The 22,967-nt window shown below is 41.5% G+C and overlaps 1 protein-coding gene across 1 annotated transcript in view; it reads left to right on the forward strand.

The window, feature by feature from the left end:
• Nucleotides 1–22,967, forward strand: part of SORCS3 (sortilin related VPS10 domain containing receptor 3) — a 277,450-nt gene that overhangs the window by 234,974 nt on the left and 19,509 nt on the right. The window contains exons 16-21 of the mRNA XM_008643870.2: nt 3,744–3,861; nt 5,366–5,499; nt 9,649–9,762; nt 11,752–11,923; nt 16,112–16,298; nt 19,247–19,380. Of these exons, the coding sequence (XP_008642092.2) occupies nt 3,744–3,861; nt 5,366–5,499; nt 9,649–9,762; nt 11,752–11,923; nt 16,112–16,298; nt 19,247–19,380 (859 nt within the window). The remainder of the gene's footprint in view (nt 1–3,743; nt 3,862–5,365; nt 5,500–9,648; nt 9,763–11,751; nt 11,924–16,111; nt 16,299–19,246; nt 19,381–22,967) is intronic.

Genomic DNA, 22,967 nt, shown 5'->3' on the forward strand with positions numbered 1-22,967 from the left:
CCGCATGGATACAGATTTGATGCCTTTGCTGTGGGAGCTATTACTTGAGAAGGTCTGTTTCTCATACCATGAGCAGGGACAGGGATTGAAGCTATGGACCAGAGGCAGGTGAGTTGTTATCTTGTGACCCTCAATTCATTCTCTTGATCTGACAGGAATGAGCGGTATTGAATTACATAAAAAGCACAACTATCAACAATACAAGGAATGATAAGGCAAAAGGAATGCAATTTGAGAAGAGAGCACTGTATAAATCTAAAAAGCCTTTTAAAGAACTTCTGTATGAGGTTATCCAGGCAGCATTTGTAAGTTACTGTGTATTTAAAAAATTAATGAAAGATATAATTATAGCAGCATTACCAATGATCATTTCTAAAATGACTCCATCATGAAACTGTAAGCATTTCAGAATTGATTTCCATGTTTCTAATAGTTTTTCTGCAAATTAATGACATCCAGCCCTGGCAGTAAAAGCCTTGCCTTGTTTCTCCAAAGAAGGGATTGGGAAGCATTTTCTGTTTTCTTAGCAATGATTTCACTGTGAGCTATGCATAGAGCCAGTTGAGAAGATGCTGTGCTATTAGCTAAGATTTTATGTGGAGTTGTAACTGCTTACTGAGAGGGATAGAACAAAATCTATGCAGTCTAAAGCCAGTAAATTGCCATTCTATGTCTTAGGTTGGAGAACATTTGTTAAATTGAGCTTAGTCAGAAAACTGACTCTATCTAAATACCATCTAGGCTCTTGTATTTAGTGCTTCTCGAGGACTCCCAGATCAGACTTCTCATATGGAAAAATCAAAATACACCTTCTTTGTTGGCTTCTCAAAGCTGGACCTTGAAACCCCAGCTCTCTTGTTTTCTATCCTTGCAACAAGCAATTAAGAGCTTTCAGTTAGACCATGGTAGACAAAATTATTGAGGCAAATTTTATAGCACTTTATTTCCTTCCTCCCTGTATTATCTTGATAGTTTAGCTATGTTTATTAAAAAAATACACCCCCCTTATTTAGTGACCAAAGTAAATGAGAAATGAAGGCACATGGGATTGGGTACGTTGAATGAGATGGTATTTTCAAAGCGGTGTGACGACTCACCAGTTGAGTAGGGAAAAATAAGGTCCCACCAACCTCTTTTTGCATCTCTTTCTTTGGGGCTTGTTTGTCTCTTTGCACTTGATACAGAAACTGATATGTAGGAACTGGAGTATTTAGTGTCAAGCACTTATTGATAGCTGGACCACTATAATTTTTAAAATGTTGCAGCTCTTTGCTGTCTGCCCAACCCTCTATTGGACCTGACCACCTCAAAAGAGATATGATGTGAGGGGTCATATGCATGCACCTTGTCCACTGTGTAAAAACAACCAGTGATTTAGTTGACAAAACTCAACAAGAAACTCTGAAAGCAGGGTTCAGCTGCAATGCCTGGTTTTGTTCAGTTAGTGTCCTGTTATTGTTTTGCTCGTTTTTAATTTCAGGAACAATGAAGGTTTTTATCACTTTCCAAGGAAAGCTGCTTGAGAGACCCTTGGAACCCCACAGATCACATAGCACTCTTCTCCATTCCTTGTGTTTGCTTATAGAAACCGATAAAATTTTTAAATGCACAACAAAGTCATCTTGAACTGTAGTGTGACCTCCATGGTGTTGGCTAATGAAGGCATGCTGTAAGTGGCATTTGGTACTGGTGAGCAGTGCTCCCAGGGTGCAGGTGCTTGTTAGCTTCTCTGCAGCTCTTATCTCTGAAGCTTCTTCCATGGTAATTGATTAGCCTTAAGGAGCTTTTTATTAGAAAGGGGAGGGTGGGATAGGGAAGTACTGCTTTAGGAATCAGGTGACTGAGAACCATTTCTGCAGTGCAGAGGAAAACATCCCTCTCTGTTCACACTCCTCTAATTACATTTTGTGTAGTATTGTTTCCATCTAAATTATAGCAATTATACACAAAGATCTTCTTTGAAACCATTTAATTAAAGAGTATCTAATGTTCTGTGCTTTTGGAATGCTAATATGTCGCCTTCCGCCTAGAAAACCTTGGGTCTTTTTCATTAATTATCATGGAAGAATTTCAGTCTCAGAAAGAATTTTTTAAAGTTTTTTAAAATACATTTAAAAATCAAGTAATTCTGGTGATTTTTGTAAAACACAAAGAAACCTTTTGCTCTCCTGATGGACAGTTAGCTAAGGGACAATCTGAGGAGCAAGATTTTCCTTTTAGATGCATTGACTTGCCAAAGTGTTGGATTTCTCCAACCCTGTCGTCTTCTGGGTTTAGGACGATGTTTGTGTTCAATCATGTTCTCTCTTCCTTTTGCTGTGTTTTCCATGTAATAAGCACCCAGGTCAAATCCTAAACTGGCATAAATCTGCTGGACTAAATGATTTCTGCCTGCTGCATTGCTGCTTTGCAGGGACTGATGTTTCATGCAGCAAAAACAAGATTTTATGTGCTGAAAGCAGTTGTAACATAAGAGCTGATGGGATGTACCCAGTGCCAAGGAAAAGTAGGGAGGGGAACTGCAGTTAGAATTCCTATTGAGTACAGTTTTGGAGGCTTTCTGCATCCCACCATGCTCGTTCCCATTCCTTCCTTCTCCCTCCTGCTCCCACCGAGTGCTCTGGCACCCCATACTGCTTTGGTTTCCATGGGTTTATCTTGGTCCAGGATGTGCCTTCTGTGCTGAGGAACAGGAACTGCAGCTTCTCCTGTAGCTTGGCCTGAATGCTGTGGTGTTTCCTATCACTAATACCCTGCAATTAGGACAACACTAAGAATTGTTCTGGAGAGCCAGAAACAATCTACCTAATAAATCCATTCTACCAGACAAGTCCTTCCCCACTTGCTCACTTCTAACCTGAGCCACTTGTTCACGACAGCACTTGGCACAGGTTCTTCTTGTATCGTATCCTTCCTTGTCAGCTTCATGGAGCTTCTCTGTGAGGCAGAACCTGGATATAGACAGGTGTCCACAGCAAACCCACCACTTCAGACTCTCAGATATCCCCCACCCACCTTTCTCTCCCTGATCCCCATGAGATGAGAGTTTTCCAGGGGAGAGCATGACTGATTCCTGGGTGGTTGTTGTTTCATGGAGAACAGCACAACGCAGAGCAATTTTGGTGCAGACTACAGAAGGAGTGGGGGGAGAGCAAAGCCAACAATGATTACAAAGCCCTGTATGACTACAGTGTAAGCTGAGATGAACTAAGGGATGGCAGCACACTGGGGACACAGCAGGATCTGAATTACGCTCAGTGTGTGGAAGTCTTATCTTCTGCTTCTCTTTTGATTTCACAGGAAAATTTGTAAGTCTTGTCTTTCTCCCACCTTCTTTGTTAGTCTGGAATAATTAAAACAAACAAAATAAAATCTCGTAAGTGGCTTGGGTAAAAATGTAGATTAGTGAAAGACTTGAAATAATGACAAAAAAATTCTCTGTCCTCTAAACCTCCCTCTAAACCTCACAATAAGGGTGATTAGATTTGGGTTCCATTTTGCTGGGTGCTAGGGTCAGGGGAAGACCTTGCAATGCAGGCTGTGTACGAGGTGTCAAGAAAGGCTAAACAGTCCTGGGGTGTTGTAAGAACAGGAAATTATTATTCATGACTGAATACCATTTTCTGGCATTAAGCTCCAAGACTGTATCAGTTTCTGCAGCTGAGATTCATGAGACATTATTTGCTTAATGGAAGTATGAGTCTGCCTGACTCTGGTTCTTTGGTTTTGTCTCCCATGCTCAGAGTTTTTGGGCACTTCAGTCTCCGTTCTGAGTGGCAGCTGGTCAAGGTGGATTACAAGTCTCTCTTCAGCCGCAGGTGTACCAAGGATGACTACCAAACCTGGCATCTGCACAATCAGGTATTCCCACTCTGTAGGAGGGCATTGATGGGGGTTCCTTTTCCCCTACTCTCTGTTGCCAGAATGTAGTTGTTCTTCACAGCAAACCATACGGATTTTTTTGCATCCCTTGAAGAATGTGCATGAATAAACATGGAGCCAGGCATCTATGGGCAAGTTCAGGAGATTACCTTCTATTTTTATGAAAATAGTCCATTGCACCAGCTGGATCTTTTTGGCCTCGATGCTTAGGCCAGTGTAAAACCACACCTTATGATTGAATTGTAGATGACAGTGAATTCTTTATAGCTCTGTCAGTGACTCATGAAAATAATTTTGTTTCAGTTTGCCTCTTATTTCCCCCACTCAAAAATGAAAATAAAAACATTTATTCATTCTGCAAGTCCTGCAGGTATCTGTAAAACTCTTGAATATCTGTAAAACCTGTGAATCTGAAAAGCTCTTGAATAAAAGACACCTGAGAAAACCAAATTATTTCATTTCTACTCAAGGATGCATGCTTTGCTTTTGATAGAGTGGCTTATTTTTGTGCTGGATATATTTAGGTCCTGAAGCGACTATAACTGAGAGGTCAATAACCTCTGCAGATTACTTATGGGTTGCTGGCTACCCAAATGATGTCCCACACCCTGCTGGGCAACAGAACTAGAGCCAGAACCATTGTGACATTCCTGAATGAAATCCATGAATGAGAAATGAACATTAATTTGGCAAAGATAAGATAATTGAAGTCGTAGAATTGAAAAAAGGGAAATAATTTAAATGAAAGAAAAGGCATGAAATATGTGTACCATTCAGTAATCTTGGGAATCACTGTTAATGGGAAAGAGAAGTATTTCAATTAGTTATTGTCTTTTTTCTTACTTCTATGCAGACAAATTATTTCTGCATCATAGAAAATTCTGTTTATAGCAACTCACCTAAATACCAAATGTTTCTTTTAGATTAGCTACTCCCAGTAGTGTTCTTGGAAACCTTTGCATTCAAAGAACCCAGTGAAGTATGCCATCAGAATTGTCTATAACAAAGCCAGCTCTATCACAGAAATAACAAGGGAGTTCAGTTCTGTGTTCCACACCTGGATTTTGTCCCCTGGCCTGGGATTCAGGCCTGGACACTTGCTTCTGCAGAAGATTTTGTCTGACATATGGAAGAAACCCTGTCGTACACCCACATTGTCTTTTCAGGACAATTCGTAGGACTAGATATTGGTGGATACCTTCTGAAACGTGGCATAAGTGGGTGTGATAGCTTGGGCATCCAGGCATTTTGGGCACGTTGTCATTAGCATCCCAACTCAATGCTGAACACACTGTGCTCATGAGTCCTCCCAAGGAGACTTTTGATTTTGCAAAGCCACAAAAGAGAGCTGGACACTAATTCCCACCCTCCCAGTGGTAAATGCTTGTTTTCATTGCCTTTTGTGTCTTTTGAAAAAGTGCTCCATTTAAGACCCAGCTGCCACTACAACTGTGTTTCTCCTCTTGTTCCTTGGCTAATGAAGGGGGAGCCTTGTGTCATGGGAGAGAGGAAGATCTATAAAAAACGCAAGCCTGGAGCCCAGTGTTCCCTAGGTCGGGACTATTCCCAAACCGTGGTGTCTGAACCGTGTGTCTGTGGCCAAGGAGACTTTGAGTGGTGAGTATGTGACTCTGGGGACTTGTGCAGGGGCTGTATTTTTGTCCCAAAATACTACCCAGACAGAAAACCTTGCAGAGGAACTGGGTCTCGTGCAGCTTTGTGGCTGTAATCATACCATATAGCAGAGATGTGATCCCCAAGCCTGCTGAGTGAGGGAGGCTTCCCCTTCATCTGCAGGAAACATTTGTTAATCTCCAGGAGAAATCCAAGCCTGAAATTCAAAAGCAAAATAATCGCAAGTACTGATTGATATTCTTTGTCTGTCATTCCAGAATAGTGACAGCCAGGACTTCTCTGGTCCAAAACATATTCCTTTCAGAGGAAAGAGGGAATTTCTCTGTCCTCACTCCCAAGGTCATTGACTACCTAGGGAACAAGCCAGCAAAACATGCATTTTTATCATTATTCTCTTGAATTGCTGGGAACAATTTGTTGCTTTTTAACAATGTTTTATTGAGAAATTTCTGAAAGGGCTTCTGTGACATGACTGTACAGCCCGCCCTTGTCAGATATAACTACTTGTTTTGCATAAATATTGGTGTCTCTAACTTAATGGGACCATAATTTTCAAATTGCTTTAAGGTCACTTTGAAAGCAGTTTAAAAATAAAGCAGGGAAAAAATGAGACACTGCTTGCTATTGCTTGACAATCAGAGATTGGAGATGGGAGAATGCATAAGTCAGGATCTCTGTACAAGGAATTCCTACATGGCGTCTGTGATAAGCAATATTTCTAAGGTTTAAGACTGTCAATATCTGTAATGTTTGAGCTTAAATGATCAGAATGTCATTTAAATGGAATTCAAAATACCCTGCAAGCTGATCAGCTGAGAAAACATTTTAATCTTTATAGTAGGTTATCAGGATCAGTGTCTGACTTGGTACTGGTGTTATTCCTGAAAACTTCACTTACCTTCTAATGCTTTGTGAACACGTGTGAGGCATGAGAGCTGTACATTTATTTGGACTTAGGCCAGATGAGACTCATGGTTCTGTTTTAGAGCATGGACATACTGAAATGCAGCAAATTCAAGAAAAAATATAGACCAAAATATTTTCTTGAATATCATAGTAGTTTGTCTTTAAGACAGTCATGGATATAGAACAAGAGAGTCTCATCTTATCTGTATGGGTGTTTAATTTGTTCCTAGTGCCAAGATTACATCTGAGACTCCATATCTTGACTCATGAGATCTTTCCCCTTTGTTCTCATGATGGGAGCTTGCAGGACAAGCTATCTTGCCTTGCAGTATCTGCCCTTGGCATTGGCATAGGCCTATGGGGTGAATCCAGCACCAGTCTCCAGAGATGCTCGTGGATTTTATTTTGGGTTTTTTTTTTTCCTTACACTATCTTTTACCTCACCAGCTTTATATTTACACAGTGAAGTTTGTCTTTTCCAAGCTGGAAGTAGAAAACTGTGGTAGCTGAATTGGTCTTAAGTGCTGTTCTGCCTTGGGAAAAGGGTCTGCATCAGAACGCACCTTTTCAATCACTTGACAGGTTCCTCTCATGCATTCAGTGTCATTTTTGCTTAACTTTCCCACTAACATGAGAGAATATTGCTGTTAACCTTGTCAGTCCTGCACAGGAAATGCAATTAGAGGACAACAAGCTGGCTTTTGTTTCAGACCCTGCACTGCCAACAGAATGTTAGCTTGCAAAATTGTTATAGCTGGTGATGGAGAATCAGAAGAAACTCTCTGGTGAATTTTGATGTTACTCAGCAGGGCTGACTGGAAGAATATGTGGGACAGTACATTTGAGGAAAATACTGGCAGTGCTGGAAGTGCAGCACCAAGCTTGATTATTTTAAAAGTGATTTTCAGAGAGGAAGGGTGGACTCATCTGCTCTGTGACTTCTAAAGGATGAGACATTTGGTTAGTCAGTGGCAAGACACAGGTTATTCCAGAATATATTCTAGGTTCATCTGCCTTCTTTGTGATGTCAGTATGAGAAGGGGAGGTGCTTCAAAGTGCCTTTTTTTTCTGCTGACTAAAAGGTGGACAGGACAGGTGAAAGGATAGCTCCTACTTTCACTTGATGCTCTTTCAAGAAAAATGGTTCCTTTTCAAGGGAAGATGTCCACTCTCTTCTGGCTGGGCTCACAGTTGCCAGTTGTTCTTGAAAGGACTGACTGGTCTGTCCCTTGGGTTGAACTGAGCAGGTCTTGTGGTGTGTCAGGGAAAGGAGGAGGGTCAGCAGCCAGGACTGGGTGAGTATGGTGACCATCAAGTCCCAGCAGATGGTCCCTCTGCTTCCCCCATAAGGAGGTTTGGAGCTGGTTCTGGGTTTGGAGCACCCTGTGCCACTTGCTGTGATGACACTTGCCTTCGAGAGCTAGGCATAGGGGATAGGACAAATGACTGCAGGAGCTCTTCAGCACACGCTGTGAGGGCTGTGCTCCCTCTCATTTGGTCACAGTGCCCTTGCCCCTGTCTGCCTCACAGCTGCAGCGCTGTTCCCTGCAGTTAGATATGAGGCTGATCTAAAATCTGGGGGCATAAGTCATGATTATGCCCCAGTTCAACAAATCCTCCTGAGTCAGGATCAGGGGTGACCCCTGCCAACCCTTGCAGAAGCAAATCCTGGCCTTTCTCTAACAGAGAGAATGGCAGAAGGATCTCATAAGTGTTATTAAAGAGCTCGCTGAGCTTTCTTTTCCCTCCTCCTGCTTCTTTATTTACTCTGTCAAGATAGCTTTCCTGAGAGACAGCACAGCAGCTGGACTTGATTATTTCCTTAACTTATGCAAACCCTGGGGCTTATGAGAAGGAAGGTGGGCAGCATGTGAGGTTTTAATATACATTTACCAGAAGTTAATGAACAAGCACAGAACCTTGAGGGCACACAGCAATGTTGTCTTTAATTTTATTAAATATTTATGCAGCTCTTTTCTTCTTTCAGGCAAAGTACAGCTCCTCCTGAATATTTTTAATTACAAAGTCCCTGCTAGGCATTTTCAATTGTGCAGGTTGGACCCACTGAGAATGATTAAATTGAATGTTGAGAGAAAGAGCATTAGGGAATCTCCAAACCATTTAAAGTAGCTTACAGAATTTTTGCCCTCCAAAAAAAGAACAGTAACAGCCTGGGTCATTGGGGACATAGCACAATTTTGTCTCACCAAAGCTCTTCCTAGAGACTTTCTATTGGTAGTTCAGGCTCTGAACAGGGGAAGGATAAAACTCAGAGTGTCCTAAAGAGCACAGAATGCTTTCAAGACTGTGTCTTCTGCAGCGTCTGTGTTTTCACAGAGGTTTAGTGTGTTGGCATTTGTTAACTTGCTGCAGGCAAAAATCCAGAGTCTCTTTTTATTTGTCCTTTGAATCCAGCCTGTCAATAAAGACTATGCATAGGAACCTGATCCAGAGCCTATTAAAACTTATGGAAAGCTTTGGGTTAATCCTATTGCTTCATCATTCTATTGGCACACAAAGGCAGCTGTAGAAAGAGGTTTTGGATGTGGTTGTGTACACTTCCACTCTTAGGTGGTCCAAGGAAGCATCAATACCCTGGATTGCCTTCACTGTGTGACACAATACCATGTAATCCTTAGACTGCAAAGCTGGCTGTGTTTTAGTTTGGTGTTGGAATAACATCAGCTGTTTTTTTCTCTTGGGCAAGTCACAGCTCAGGGAGCAGGGAGCCCATTAACATACGTAAATATACCTGCTGGGGCTAGTTGTTCAGGACGTGCTCCTAGTGTTTTATATTCCTAGCCACTGTTGGGAAAAAGTGACATTAGACTTAGAATTAGTCTGGCTTGTTCTAAAAGCAAAGGCTGCAAAAAGCAAACAAACCAAAAGAACCCAAAAAGTGAAATTTAAGTTAGAGATTAGTAGGAAAAGAAATGAATAATACAATATTCGTTCTGAATCTCAGTCATGTTTTGTTGCCAAATGAAGCACAGTGCTCTGCAAGGTTGGTAGTTCTGGTGTTGTCAGGGATCAAATGCCTTCAGTGAATTGTGTTCCTGCCTCTCAGACTAGTCCAGCACTTAGTCTCTGGATGAGCCCAATCCATGATGCTGTGCCATCCCAGCAGAGAACCACCAATATACACCTGCTTTGGGGACATCACCTAAAACTCTGAGCTAAATTTAGTGGAGGGTGCACTGATCGACTTGTGACTTGTCTCCACAGTGACTATGGATATGAGAGGCACAGCAACAACCAGTGTATCCCAGCCTTCTGGTTCAGCCCGTCCTCCCTGTCCAAGGATTGCAACATTGGTCAGAACTACTGGAACAGCACTGGGTAAGTATCACAGGGAGTCTCATGCTGGTCAGCACTGGTGTGCTGCGACCTTCCGAGAGAGAGCGTCCTGCAAAGAGCAGCTCTGCCAGGGGCGGTGGCAGGCCTCCCTGGGCTGCAGGTGATTCCAGCAAGTGTAGCAACTTCTCTGCTACAAGTCTACAAGTAATATCAGCTCTTGTGAATCAGCTCTTTGTGAAATCACCCAAGGCAAACTCCAGGACAGAGAGAGGAGCCTCGTTTGGCTATTCCACAGAGGCAGCTTTTAGTGTCCAGCAGCCCCTGTGAAGGAAAGACCAGGGACAAAGGCTCCCTAGTCAGGGGCAGAAACAGGGGCTTTTTATGGGATAGGCAGGGGGTGGGGTAGAAACCAATTAGCCAACGGGGTACAGAAACAAGGCATGCTGGGGGCGGTTCACTTTGTCACCGTAACCCTGAGGAAGGTTGCTTATCTCTGGGGGGATTCTTTTGGCCCTCAGGCATCTCTCCAAGGGAGTGCAGAGGGCTGTTGTGCCAAGAGCTCACAGCCCTCCACAGGTAAGTGCATCTTGCAATCTGTCTGGTTTTGGTGACTACAGTAGACAAGAGAACTTGGATGGTTCTTTTTTTTGCTTTGCATCCCATTATCCTCTTTTTCAGTCTTATTCATGAGGTGATGTTTGCAGCAGCATCTGTATGGAACATTGCCTTGTTCCTCAGAGACAGGGAGAAGCACGTTAACATAAGTGACATGTAGATACTGCAATGCTATCAAGTGATGTGTGATCCCTGGAGCCTAGACTTGGAGCTCCCCTTTGTTGCAAAATTAAAACACAAATCAAAAAGGTCTATCTGAGAGACAACTGAACATTTAAAAGGATAGGTTTGAGGTATTTCACCCTGTATTTTATTGAGCTTCTTACTATCTTACAGCTCCTATTTATATCAGCTTCTAGGAAGGCTCAAATGAGCAATTTCTATCCTCTTTTATGTTTTTTTCCTCTGCCATTTTCACTTCGTACATACAATGCCTTGCATTTCAGACAAGCTTCATGTGCTGATTTCTCCTGGTCTAACCCACAGCAGATGTCGAGTGTTGGTTTGTTATGGCAGCATCACTTTGCAAATGCTCATGCAGGAAATGCTGTGAGACTTGGGTTTCACTGGCTGGTGCAAAGTTGCAATGTTCCTTCTAGGACAGGGCAGACCCTGCGGATTTTGTAGGGCTGATTCTGGGTCATGTGTCCTGCCTGCTCAATGGTTATGGCAGGAACCAGCCCTGTTCCTGGCTGGTTGGTGCAGGTGGCTGGATGAAGTGAGGCTGCTGGGAGTCCGGAGGCATTTGACTTCAGAGACCCCCTTTCAGCTGAAAAGTTGCTTTAAATATGGGATATAATTACAGGAGCCCTGGCCACTATGACTGTTTGTAGCCTTCTTGACAGAGAGCAACAAGAAAATAGTTGGGGTTGGTGTGAAATTGGTAGAAAGCGTTAACCCCCCTCAACAACACTGGGAATAGCCAATTGTCTTGCTCTTTAGCCAACCTCTTCCAAGAAGAGCCAAGAGAAAAACCCGTACCTCAAATCATTTTAAAACCGAACTGGGCAAAGCCCTTGGCATATTTTTCAAGTGCCCTCTAGCCCAATAGAGGCAGACAAAACGTAATAAAAGGCATAATTAAAAAGCTGGGATGCAGGATGCAATCCTGCAGGCGTTGGGGAGTTGGAGGAATTCTCTGCCTTTTAGCAGGGCAGAGTAATTCACCTCCACAATGTGTCTCTTGCCAGTGATGCTGCTGAGAATCTCTGAAGGTTGGATTGTGATTGGCTTGGCTTTCACCCATTTAATAAAGTGTTGGGTTTCTTTGATTCTTCCTTCCAGTGACGGGATCATGCAGGCAGTTAGCCTTTGAAAAAACACATGCATTAATGTGGAGAGACAAAGCAAAAACCAAACAAAGGAACTTTTCTGCCCACTGTCTGAGCCCAATGTCCTTTTGTTACTGTTCCCCAGGTACCGAAGGATTGTGTCTAACAACTGCACAGATGGCTTGCGAGAGAAGTACATGGCCAAGATGGAGAAATGCCCTGGGAAAGCACCGCGGGGATTGCACATCCTCACCGCTGATGGGAAGCTGGTCATGGAGCAGGGACGCAATGCCACCTTCGTCATCCTTATGGAAGAGGTGTGTTAGTGGTCTCAGCAAACTTCTCTCTGTGTGGCAGGACTGGCATTCTTTTCCTTCACTTTTCAGGTTGCTGAGGGGAAAATAGCAGTCAAAGGGGATCATGAAATGGTGAATGGTCCTGAGATTTACGAGAATTAAGGAATTTAAGAGAATTGAGGGCTACAGTGACACATAAAAGCAGGTCATATTGGGTCACACCAAAGGTGTTTGGTTATCTTGTCTATCAGTGATGATGAAGTTAATGCTGAAGAAAGATAGAGCTGGTCAAAAATTTATTTTACCACTCACTTCTTGCTGCCTCTAGTGAACTGCAGTTTATGGAGCTTGTGAGGCATAAGTGTTGTTTCTGTGGTGAACAATTCTGTATCTGGGGTGCAAAGCTTTAGCTTCAGCTTTTCTGGGAAAGGTTAAGAACATTGGGAAACATGTTCACACTCATGGGGAGCAGTTAGGGGCACTGTTGTTTCGCAGTAGGAATTGAGTCTCCTCAAAGCACCTCTGAGCTCCCCAGCCCATATCTATTGTATTTATCTATTGGTACAGTTCCCTCTGTAGCCAACAGTAGCATAAGTGACACCATGCTTATGCCAAAAGCATCAAAATGTTGAGGCTCCTCTGGCCAGGGACTGAGGTGGTGCTGGACAAACACAACTATTTTTTGTCACATTTTCTGTCCTGCGTATGTTATTTTGGGGCAGCACCTGGAGGCAGCTGAGGCAGACACACTCTGACACTAAGTTAAATTCTTATATAGTAGCTAAGTATTGCACTGGGACCACACTAATCTGACAGGGCCTCTTTACTACTTCCTCAGAGGTTCATGCATGCTCTGCTTTTGTACAAGGGGGATTTCTTGTCTACTTGCTGCTTCTTTCATATTCTGCAGACTTGACACGGTAAGACAATTTGTATAGACGCTATGAGTGGGAGTTCAGAAAAGAACAGATATAATCTGAAAATTAGGAATCAACTAGTAATTTATTAAGGAACTCAAGTGGAACTGCTGCGTACGAAGAATGATAAACAGATGGGGAATAAGGCAGCAGTCAAGGTAGCTGAAGAGTGGAGTCTTTGCAAGGCTTCAGAGATTGAAGAGGCAGCTGAATAAATATGTGAGGGCGTTCACTCTTATGTCCACTGATGGAAAAATAGTGGTAGTTGGAAAAACATTTCACTGAAACAACCTTTTTTTTTTTCTAAGGGAAGAGGATCTTTGGGAACATTTCTCTGTAGGTGAACAGCTTATTCCACAGAAAGTTGTGTGTTGAGTTTGTGTGATTTGTTTCTTAAAAGAATAGACTTTCAAGAAGAAAAGGAGAGGAACACTTAGATTTTGGACAAAAGTGTTCCAGTCTTTTAGTGTGAACCTGAGAAGAATTGTGGTCAAAGAATTCCTTACGAGTTGGAAGAAATAATTTCAGTAGAGGTCTTAATGATTACTTACCTTGCTGCCATACCGATTCATTCCTGGCTTCCTCCACCTTCTCTGGTCAGTCTGTTTACTGGTGGTTGCTTTGTACCTAAGTTTACACTTCCTTTCTGAGCCAAACAGCAGCCAGACCAGCCCTCCTATGGGTACATCTGTGTGGTCTCCATTCAGCTGTATCAGACTAGCCCTGATGAGCCGACAGTTCTTTCCTGCCTTCTACTACACAGCCTTGATATATATGGAGGTGACTGACCTTTAGGCTGTCAATGGTAAATGAAGACTTCATCATAGTTAATCAAAAACTGGGTTTCTTGGGATTTAGAGAATTAGCTTTAGTAGTATTCTTCACAGTGGTATTCAGAATATGTGCGTGGCAATGACTGTGGACAAAGAAATGCAGAATGACTGATGGTTTTGCAGTGTTTTCAGAAATATGGGGCTGGATTGTGATTTGGACTGTGTATACATGCAAGGGAACATGAGGAAATAAGAACCTTTTTAGACTTTTTTTTAAATCTGAGTTTGTTTTTGATCACAAAAAAGTATAAACTGCCAAATAGCTGTTGTGGAGTTGTGTTCTTGACCATGTCTGTTCACTGATTTCCATATTCAGAGCTCCAATCTCTGTGACAGCCCATAACTTCTTCCCGTTCAGTCATTTATGGGGCTTAAAGCAACAAAATGTACCTTTTGAATGTATATGGGTAGCAGTGATTTCTTTTTCCTTTTGAAATGCTTCCACTTGCCTTCTATTTTAATTTATATTTATAAACTCTGACATCTTTGTGTGGGACTAGCATGCTTGTTTTAGTATTTTATATACTGGATACAGAGGTATGGAAAGGAGAAAGAAAACATGATTAGTGTGATGGGCAGGCTTTGCATTGAAGACCCAGCTCATAATTGGGTGAAAAGATCATCTGCTGCTGTTTAGTCGTGAGAAATCTGTTCCTGCTTCTCTGTGTGAAACCTTCTCATTTCAGATAGAACCATATTGGAGAAGCAAGAAAGAAATAGAAAAGAGAATTGTCAGGCAAGGGAGATGAGCTGCCGTGGTTGGTGCCAGAGATTTCAGCCTGAGGTCATCAGTGATGAATCCAGCCCAGATGAAGTTTTTATCCTCTGTTCAGTATCTTCCGCATGAGATGAACTTGCGGTCTTAGTGCATTCCCTTGAGAAGTGGTTTTGAAAGGTTTAACAAGCTGTGGGAGCCTTTCTATCAAATAACTGAGCATCCCAAGAGTGTGATTTTGCTCCTGCTAGAGAATTTTTTAGAGTGACTTTAAAAACTCTCTGTCTAAAGGATGTTACTGACTACTCAATATTATAGAGACGTTTTAGTGTCACTATCACTTTAGTCCTTTCTGATTGCTCTTTGGTTTGTACTGAACTTTTAATGTCCTAGTGGGGCAGAGGTGAAAACAGTGCCCTGATCAAGTCAATAGCCAAAATTGCCCTGGCTCCCATGAAATGGGAATGATGGAGCAAGGAAGGAGAAAAATCTAACATATATAGCCAAATACCCGTATTTCAAAAACTACATGCAATAATCCTGATTGTATGAGTATCTGAAGACCCCAAGTATATACTCAAAGTAAATTCACATTTAAAAAATAGCATTCCTAAACTCTGCTTTCTTCATGCAGGTATAGTCTGTGAGGAGGATAAAGTCTGTGGGGGCTGCTAAGGTCCTGATTATCTACACAGAGGACCTGCTTCACTGTGGTCTGGCTTCTTGTGTGTGCTCTCTGTGCATTTGCAACTATAATGGTATTTATGAGATGACTGTAAAATATTTCTGAGTTTCCCATTAAAAAAAAAAAGGTAAATTTATGAGCAGAGATTTTTCAGTTTTTTTTTTTTTTTTTTTTTAAACTTTCAAATCATATCCTCAGTATATCTAGGAATTGACTTCAGTTTGGGGTTAGGAGCATCTCCAAAATGTAGTGGTATCTACTTCACCCGCAGTGAATACAATGCAGATCTCTAATGAAAGGAAATTATTTGGCCCAGCACATCTTATATATATGCAGAAAGCTAAAGCTACAGAGACTTAATCTGAGTTGTAGTTTTATTTCAGTTTAGTGAAATCACTGCAGTGGGCTTTAGCTTTGTTTAAATTAGCCTTGTTTTGTGTTACATTAGTCAGCTGGGGGCAAGTATAAAATAAAGCTCCAAGAAACCGAGAAAACAGACACTTCTACTGTTCAACTACAGTAGTTTAAAGCATGATTTAAACTAAAATAGTGCAACTTCTGTCTCTAGACAATACCTGTGGTACTGGAATCTCTTGTCTGTTTTTCCCTCCTTCATTTAATAACTGTCATTGACAGTAATCCTAGAAGAGATTTTCTCATCATCTGCTTCATTCTCCTGTGTATCCAGGCCCTTTCTCTGTGTTGACTGACATTAGACAAAAAAACCTGTCAGTCCTCAATGTGGGACTCAACCTGTATAAATTCAGCCATCCTGAAGCTGCATGTCTAGCTTAAGCTAGTCGTCTAAACTCTCGATCATCAGGGGTGGATATTTGCAAGAGATGATTCATGTCACCTGTTTCAGTTACCTTAGGATGGGCTGTCTGGTCTTTCGCTGTCTGTGTCTGGCCACTTTGGGGAATGACAGAACAAAGTTTAGCTTTTTTTGAAAAGTTACAGCTTTGTGTCCTTGCTAATGAAGTGGAACTAAGTGGGATCGAGGGTAATATAAATCCTTTTTTATCAGCCCAGTTTCCTAACCAGCCTTCTCTGTTGCAGGGTGACCCCCAAAGGACAAACATCCAGCTTGATTTTGGAGATGGCATTGCAGTATCTTATGCCAATTTCAGCCCCGTGGAGGATGGCGTCCGACACGTGTATAAGAGTGCTGGAATCTTCCAGGTGATGGCGTATGCAGAGAACAGCCTGGGCTCAGACACTGCTGTCCTGTTCCTGCATGTGGTCTGTGAGTACTTCCACCTGCCAGATTCCTTGGGTGAAAATCGGACCTCACTGAAAGTCACTTCAGCTTCAGTGGGGGGCCTAAGAATAGATGAAAACCCACACACACGTGCAGCTCCTGCTCTTCCAAAGGCTTGGGCTTCTAGACACTCTACTAACTTCTTAAGTAGACTTTACTGAATTAAGGGAAAGGGAAGGGGTTATTTAGCACAAGGGTATTTGCAGTCCTCAGAGTTACAGGGAAAAGTTTGGAAATGCCTACTGGGCTTTCTGAAAGGGTCAGAGACCAAGCAGCATATGAAACAAAGTCCGAGTGTGTATTTTCTGTACATGCCTCATGTTAGGAGGTTGGGATTAAACTACTAAATTTGGAGTCACTTATTCAGAACTTCAGAGTTTACAGTTCTAATTTAATGAAATAAAAGCATTATGCTGAGCATGCTTCCTGAGATATGAATGTACTCAGTGCTAATGTGCTGCTTTTCACATTTCATGTGTTTGACATGCATCCCTGACGTTTCTGTCCTGTTTGGTAGATCAATGCAATTTCTCTCCAGTTGACACGTGGGCAGACTCAAATATAGAGCTCTCAGTTAACTTCTCAAAGCCACAGGAGAGAGCAGAGAATGTGGAATGCAGGATGAGGCCAAAAAGAGCCCAGTTCTTTGATCTACTCTCAGACTATTAGATTTTCTGTAATTAGATGTACCCCATCAATTTTGCCCCTAATGGAGATCGTAGCCATGTCTGCCTTCCCTCTTTATCTGTCAGAATGTCTTACATCCTTTTACTTGAGCTTTTCTGCTGAAAGGAAGTACATTTGAAATTTCCAAAACTCAAGAACTTTTTTCTCCATTTTAATTTCCAGCTCCCTGTGTGAAGGAATAAATGTTCCTTGAAGCTTTTATTATGCTCATAATTCCCTCAAAGTCAATCATGGCTGCACTTAACAACCTGTTATTAGAGCATTAACTGTTTTTCCTTCACCTTGGGCCATTAGCTGACAAAAGTGATGGTTACCTGGTAATAACAACCAGATTTGTATGGATTATCTGATTTTTCTCAAAGGAACTACTTTTTCATGGTGATGATTTTAAAGCAGAATGCAACAAGGGACAGTTCCTTGGCCTGGTTTTTCTGCTTCACTCTTTTCTTCATCAACCTTTCAGATCTCTCCTTTGAGTTTTATAGCATTCTTAGGTGGCCAATTTATTATCATTATCTCTAGGGAAATATTTTGCAAGCACCTACACTCATGCAAATGCTGAAATAAGGTGACACCTCAGTACTAAACTTTTGATATATTTGGATGTACTGGTCAATATAGGAGGTTTGACCTTGAAGCTCAAATGAACAGACAAAAATACCTGCAAGTCATTCTTATTATACAGTCTGTCTGGTACTAGGATCCTGTGCTAAAAAGAAGAGAGAAAAAGGCTTCTTGGCCTCAAGCAACATTAATTTTCTACCCTGCAGCTTTATTAGCATCCAGTCAACTTTTCAGCTTTCTGGAATCTGCTGTCAAGCTGCTTATCTTGATATTTAAAGGAAGCAGAGATATTATTTATTTTCCTCTTACATGCACTGTCGCAAAATATTTGGGGGAACCTGCTATTCCTGCAAACCCAGAGTACTTCCTGTGGTCAGAGTTCAGTTGTGACTCACTGGTAGAGACCTCTCGGGAAAAGGGGGTGAGAAAAAGATCAAGTTTTAAGGAGCCAAAAGCAAGAATAGGGTCCTTTTGTGCTTGGAGCTCTATGTTCCAGTGGTAAAAGAACAGCTCTTGCTCGCTGCAATCTTTGTAATCCAAGTAGATGGAGAACTGATTCATGTCTCCATTTCATGCTTGAAGAGCTGAGAGGTAACACAAGAGGATTGTCTCAGTTAAAATCACCAAATTTCCTCCTTCCCAGAATGAATGTCTTATAAAAAAAAAAAAGAATCTGACTTTTCATATTTTGTCCTTTCCGTCTCACAGGGATAGTCTGTCAGTTTGCTGTGTTTTAAAGGTACAACCCTTTAAGAAAGTAACATTGTCTGATGGGCAGCAGTTATCAGCTGAAATTCAGTACCAGCCAAAACAAAAGATTGAACAAGAAGAAAAACAGTGGAGATAGTAAAGCTTTAAACAAGCTACCAAACAAAACCTCAGTGTTTTTTACACTGTTTTTTCGAGAGAGGAGCTGCCTTCTGAATTTATGGCTTCATGCCCTGGGTTTATTCTGGGCATTTTCATTTATTAGATACAACTTTGCATTGGTAGTTTGTTATTTTTTAAGTCTTTCAGAATCAAGTGCTTCTGACAGTTACATGCTTTGTTATGCCAATGGACACATCTTTCAAGTGGTTCCTGATGTTTTACTAGGGGTGACTGACTCCCCAAAGGCTTCCCAAGGTCAGGTCTAAGTCAAAAAGTTACCAAGGATTTCCAAAATCGTGAGTCTTCTAAAAAACTGTTGGGGGTATTTAATCAAGTCATAAATGCCTCTTATCTAACCAGATTTAAGCCATCTTGGCTAAAATGATCTTCCCACAAATCTTAGTAGCTCAGTGGTTATATTTTCAAGAAAAAACCTTCTTTCTCTCTTGTGTCCTATCCCTTTCTTGTGTCCTATCCCTGTGGCTTTCTGTAGCAGTTTCCCTATATAAAGCAAAGCTAGTTCATTGTTCTTCTTCAAAATGCATTTAAAAAATTCTTCTAAACACAGTACTGACCCTTTGAAAATTAGTACTGTGGAAAATGTGCATAAGAGAGAAAAAAAATATGTGTTTTTAAATCTGATTATCTTTTTCTGCTGTTCATTGACTGCTGAAATTCTCTTTTATTTCTAAACTAGACTCTCACTGCTGACATAAGACTTTTGATTTATTTAAAGGGAAGATCCTTGCTGTTCACAACTGTGCAGGGAGGATTTAACTCAAAACCTTTAATAATGAACTCTCTTCCCACAGGTCCAGTTGAGCACGTCCATCTGAGTGTCCCCTTTGTTGCCATCAGAAATAAGGATGTCAACATTACTGCAGTGGTTTGGCCCAGCCAGGCAGGCACACTTACCTACTTCTGGTGGTTTGGCAACAGCACCAAGGTACAGGTTCATTTTTTCTTCCTAAGCTTTTCACAAGAGACAGGGAACTCTCTCAGCCCTATTAAAAACTTTTTGCCTTTGCCTGTTTTGTGTTTTAGTTTGTTCCTTGTCTGAAAAAGGTTGTTATTATCTGAACTTCAACCTTTGTGAATTTATTTCCTTCTGTCTTGTGTTGTTCTTAGGAGTCATTACTTTCTACATCTGGTTGTTATCAGCCCTGAGATTTGAAGACCACTGTTATTACCAGCGTTCACTTGCAACTTAACTGAACTATGTTTGGACTAATGCTGGCTTTCAACACAGTGTTTAAAAACTGCTGGTGTTCCAATAACCAAGGGGGTTTCCATTATGTACCAGTGTGCAGTACATAATGCTGGATTCCAGCACAGTACTTTAAAGCTCTTGGTGTTCAAATAAACAGTTGCATCTAGAATTTCAAGCTGAAGAGTCTGGCTATGTTCGAGAGGGAGATGAGACTTCTTTGTAGTGAATTTTCAAATAATGTGTATTGTAACTATGTACTATAAAGAGCTTCTTTATCAATAGTTAAAGTAAGTGAAACTACAAGTTAACATCATGCTTTCAAATGGAGAGAGCAGGATTGCTTATTAGCTGCAGTTTTTATTGTGGGCTTTAAGAGTGAGACAGGCACTATTCTCCATTCTTAGAGTTGCAAAATGTGCAGCTGTTAATTTTGCAATGTAGTTTCTGCTGTTATTTACTAAAGCAATTTAAGTCATGTCATTGTCTACATTTGCAATTGAAGGTGTGCACTGAGGTGAGATTGCAGCAGAAAGAAATGGGGATTTTACATGAAATGTGAAACTTGAGATAAAAAATAGGCACACAAGTATTTTGTTTTCTCTTTGACAAAGCTGCTTAGTTTTAACCTCTTACCTTAGCTACCAAAAATATCAGGAAAGGCAAAATAAAAACAGTAAGTGCTGCTTCTACTGGGATTTTACATCCAGTTAGGAAGCTCACTGTAAGAACTTGCTTTTTTTTTTTTTTTTTTTTTTTTTTTTTTTTTTTTTTTGTGGAAGCATAATTGAGGCACCAGAAGAGCTCAGGAGCAAAAAATATTTACTGTAACTTGGCAAGTTGCTGTGCCCCAGCTGAAGTATGGCAACCACCCACATATGCACATCCATTGCAAGTACCTGGTAATTCCACATAGTTGATACTGCATTGAAATACAGGGATGCAAAACCACGTTACAGTTCAGATATTTTTGGCTCAGTGCTCATGCACAGAGAACCATTAAAGTACATCTGAGACAATTTAGGTACTGGTAACTTGATCATCTGCTTAAGCCCTCCAGTGTAGAGTTTTCCTGCTGTTGTTTTTGTCCTTGCCATAGAAGTTGATTGCGAATAGGGCTTTAAAAAGATTTTTTGAAATAGAAAGTAACCTAAAAAAGGTACAGCAGCAGTGGTGTTTGCTGAAGATGTCCATGCAGTTCTCACAGTGCTTGCTTCTGGATTGGAAATATAATCTGTTTCATCTTCTAGCTTAAATTTCAGACCCATAGGCAGCAGAGTACAAGCAGATATGGATGTGTTTGGGATGGATACTTTGGACATAGCTGCACATGGAGCAGCTGATCCTTTGACACCTTGGCATGATTGTACACATTGCTGAAGTAGTAAACATGGTGCCACTTACCTGTGTCTGAATGTCAGACCCAGAGCACTTTTCAATCTTTGCAAAGCATTATCTCCAGCTACCTCATGGATTGTACTTTAACTCTCACAGAAGTATGGCAAAAGATATAGACATAAGTGTATGGGCCACCTTTTTTCAGAACAGCAGTCTGTATCACATGACAATTCCTCCTGGGATGTTTAATGTATATGTCAGATCCTTGTCTGTGCCCACTTATGAGTAAACTATGGTGTTCTGAGGAGAGGTGGAAGATGGGGACACTGAATTAAAGGATGACGTGTGTAATATTGTGACTGGTATTATTAGATGATATATTTTAGTTCCATGCTGAGGGATTGCAGCTTCTTTTCCCATTCAGCCTGTAGCCATCCCAGGCAGAACCAGATGTGTCTTGTGTCACTGTGCAGTCTCACTCTCTGTGCTGCTGCACAGGACAATGTTGTCTTAGACTCAAATGTCCTGGCTGAGACTCCTCTACTGGTCTCCCCACCCTGCTGAAACTCCTGTACTGATTTTCTACTGTACTTATTTTTGCAGTGTGCCCAAAGGCCAATTTGCCTGGATTAACACAGGTCCAGTTTAATAAATGTATCCAGCTGTCTAATAGGTTTGAGCAAATGAACCTTAAACTACTTGATTTAATTTAGAGTTAGTTTCCAAGTCTTGGTTCTTGAATTAAAATTAAAGAGTTGGCTGAATGTTAAAACTCCATGATGGAGGTGAAATCATCCATGATAATGGAATGTCCAGCATACACACATACAAAAAGAAAAAATTGTAATTTTAAAGGCCAGATTGCATCCTCTTATCTGCCTTTGCACAGAACCACAACCTGTAACCCCTAGGAGGATTGCTGATATCACTACAGTTTGATATGAGCCTATTCAGCTTCTCCAGGGTCTGTGTGTCTCAGTAAATGTTACCTAGGCCTCCAGGGCTGGCACAAGCTGGTGCCCTTGGACTGTGTGTGCCATGTGATAAGACTTTTTGGGTTTTACTGCTTTTTCAGTTCGTGGATGAGGGGGTCAAAGGAAGGTAGTATTCCAGAGAGAGAGAGAATGTGTTTGCCAATCTGGCCTGTGCCAGTGGAAATTTTGATTTGGCTCTGAAAATGGCATATGTGACCACTGTTGTGAATTGCAGTCAGGTTGGCAGCCTGGACGGTGAAAGTTTCACCAGCTGGAAGGTGAAAGTTTAGAAGTTTCCCTTTGAAAACAAACTGGTAGTGTATTAAAGGGACAGCAGCAATGGTGCAATGGCTTTATCTGTTCTCTTAGACCTCTGTGTGCTTTTGCAATGGAGATCAGTATCACTATTCCCATTTTTGTAGTTTCTCTAAATGAAGAGCTTTTTCTGTAGACCAGCTGTCAGATCAGTGGCACTGTGAGGGCTGGACCTTTGATTTTCAGTTGTGCTGGGTTGACCCTGTCTGGACACCAGGTGCCTACTAAAGCCACTCTATCACTCCCCTCCTCACATGGGCAGGATACATAAAATATAACAAAATCAGGTCACAATAATGACAGAGAGATACCACTGATTACTTTTAAAAAACAAAACAGCCTTGACTTTGTGAAATTAGTGTAATTTATTATCGTTCAAATCAGAGCAGGATAATGAGAAATAAAACCAAATCTTAAAACACTTTCCTGCATCTCTCCCTTCTTCCCAGGCTCAACTCCACTCCTGAATTCTCTGCCTCCTCCTGCCCCAGCAGTGCAAGGAGACAGGGAATGGGGGCTGTGATCAGTTCATCACACATTGTCTCTTCCAATCCTTCCCCCTCAGGGGGAGGACTCCTCTTTGCCTGCTTATGGGAGTCCCTCCCATGGGAGACAGTTTTCCACTAATTTCTTTAATGTAGGCCCTTCCCATGGGCCGCTCCAGCATGGATCCCTTCCACAGCCCCATTGAGTCAGCAC

The sequence above is a fragment of the Corvus brachyrhynchos genome, unplaced genomic scaffold (genome assembly GCF_000691975.1).
Source record: "Corvus brachyrhynchos isolate BGI_N302 unplaced genomic scaffold, ASM69197v1 scaffold61, whole genome shotgun sequence".
In the NCBI taxonomy this organism is placed as follows: Eukaryota; Metazoa; Chordata; class Aves; order Passeriformes; family Corvidae; genus Corvus; species Corvus brachyrhynchos.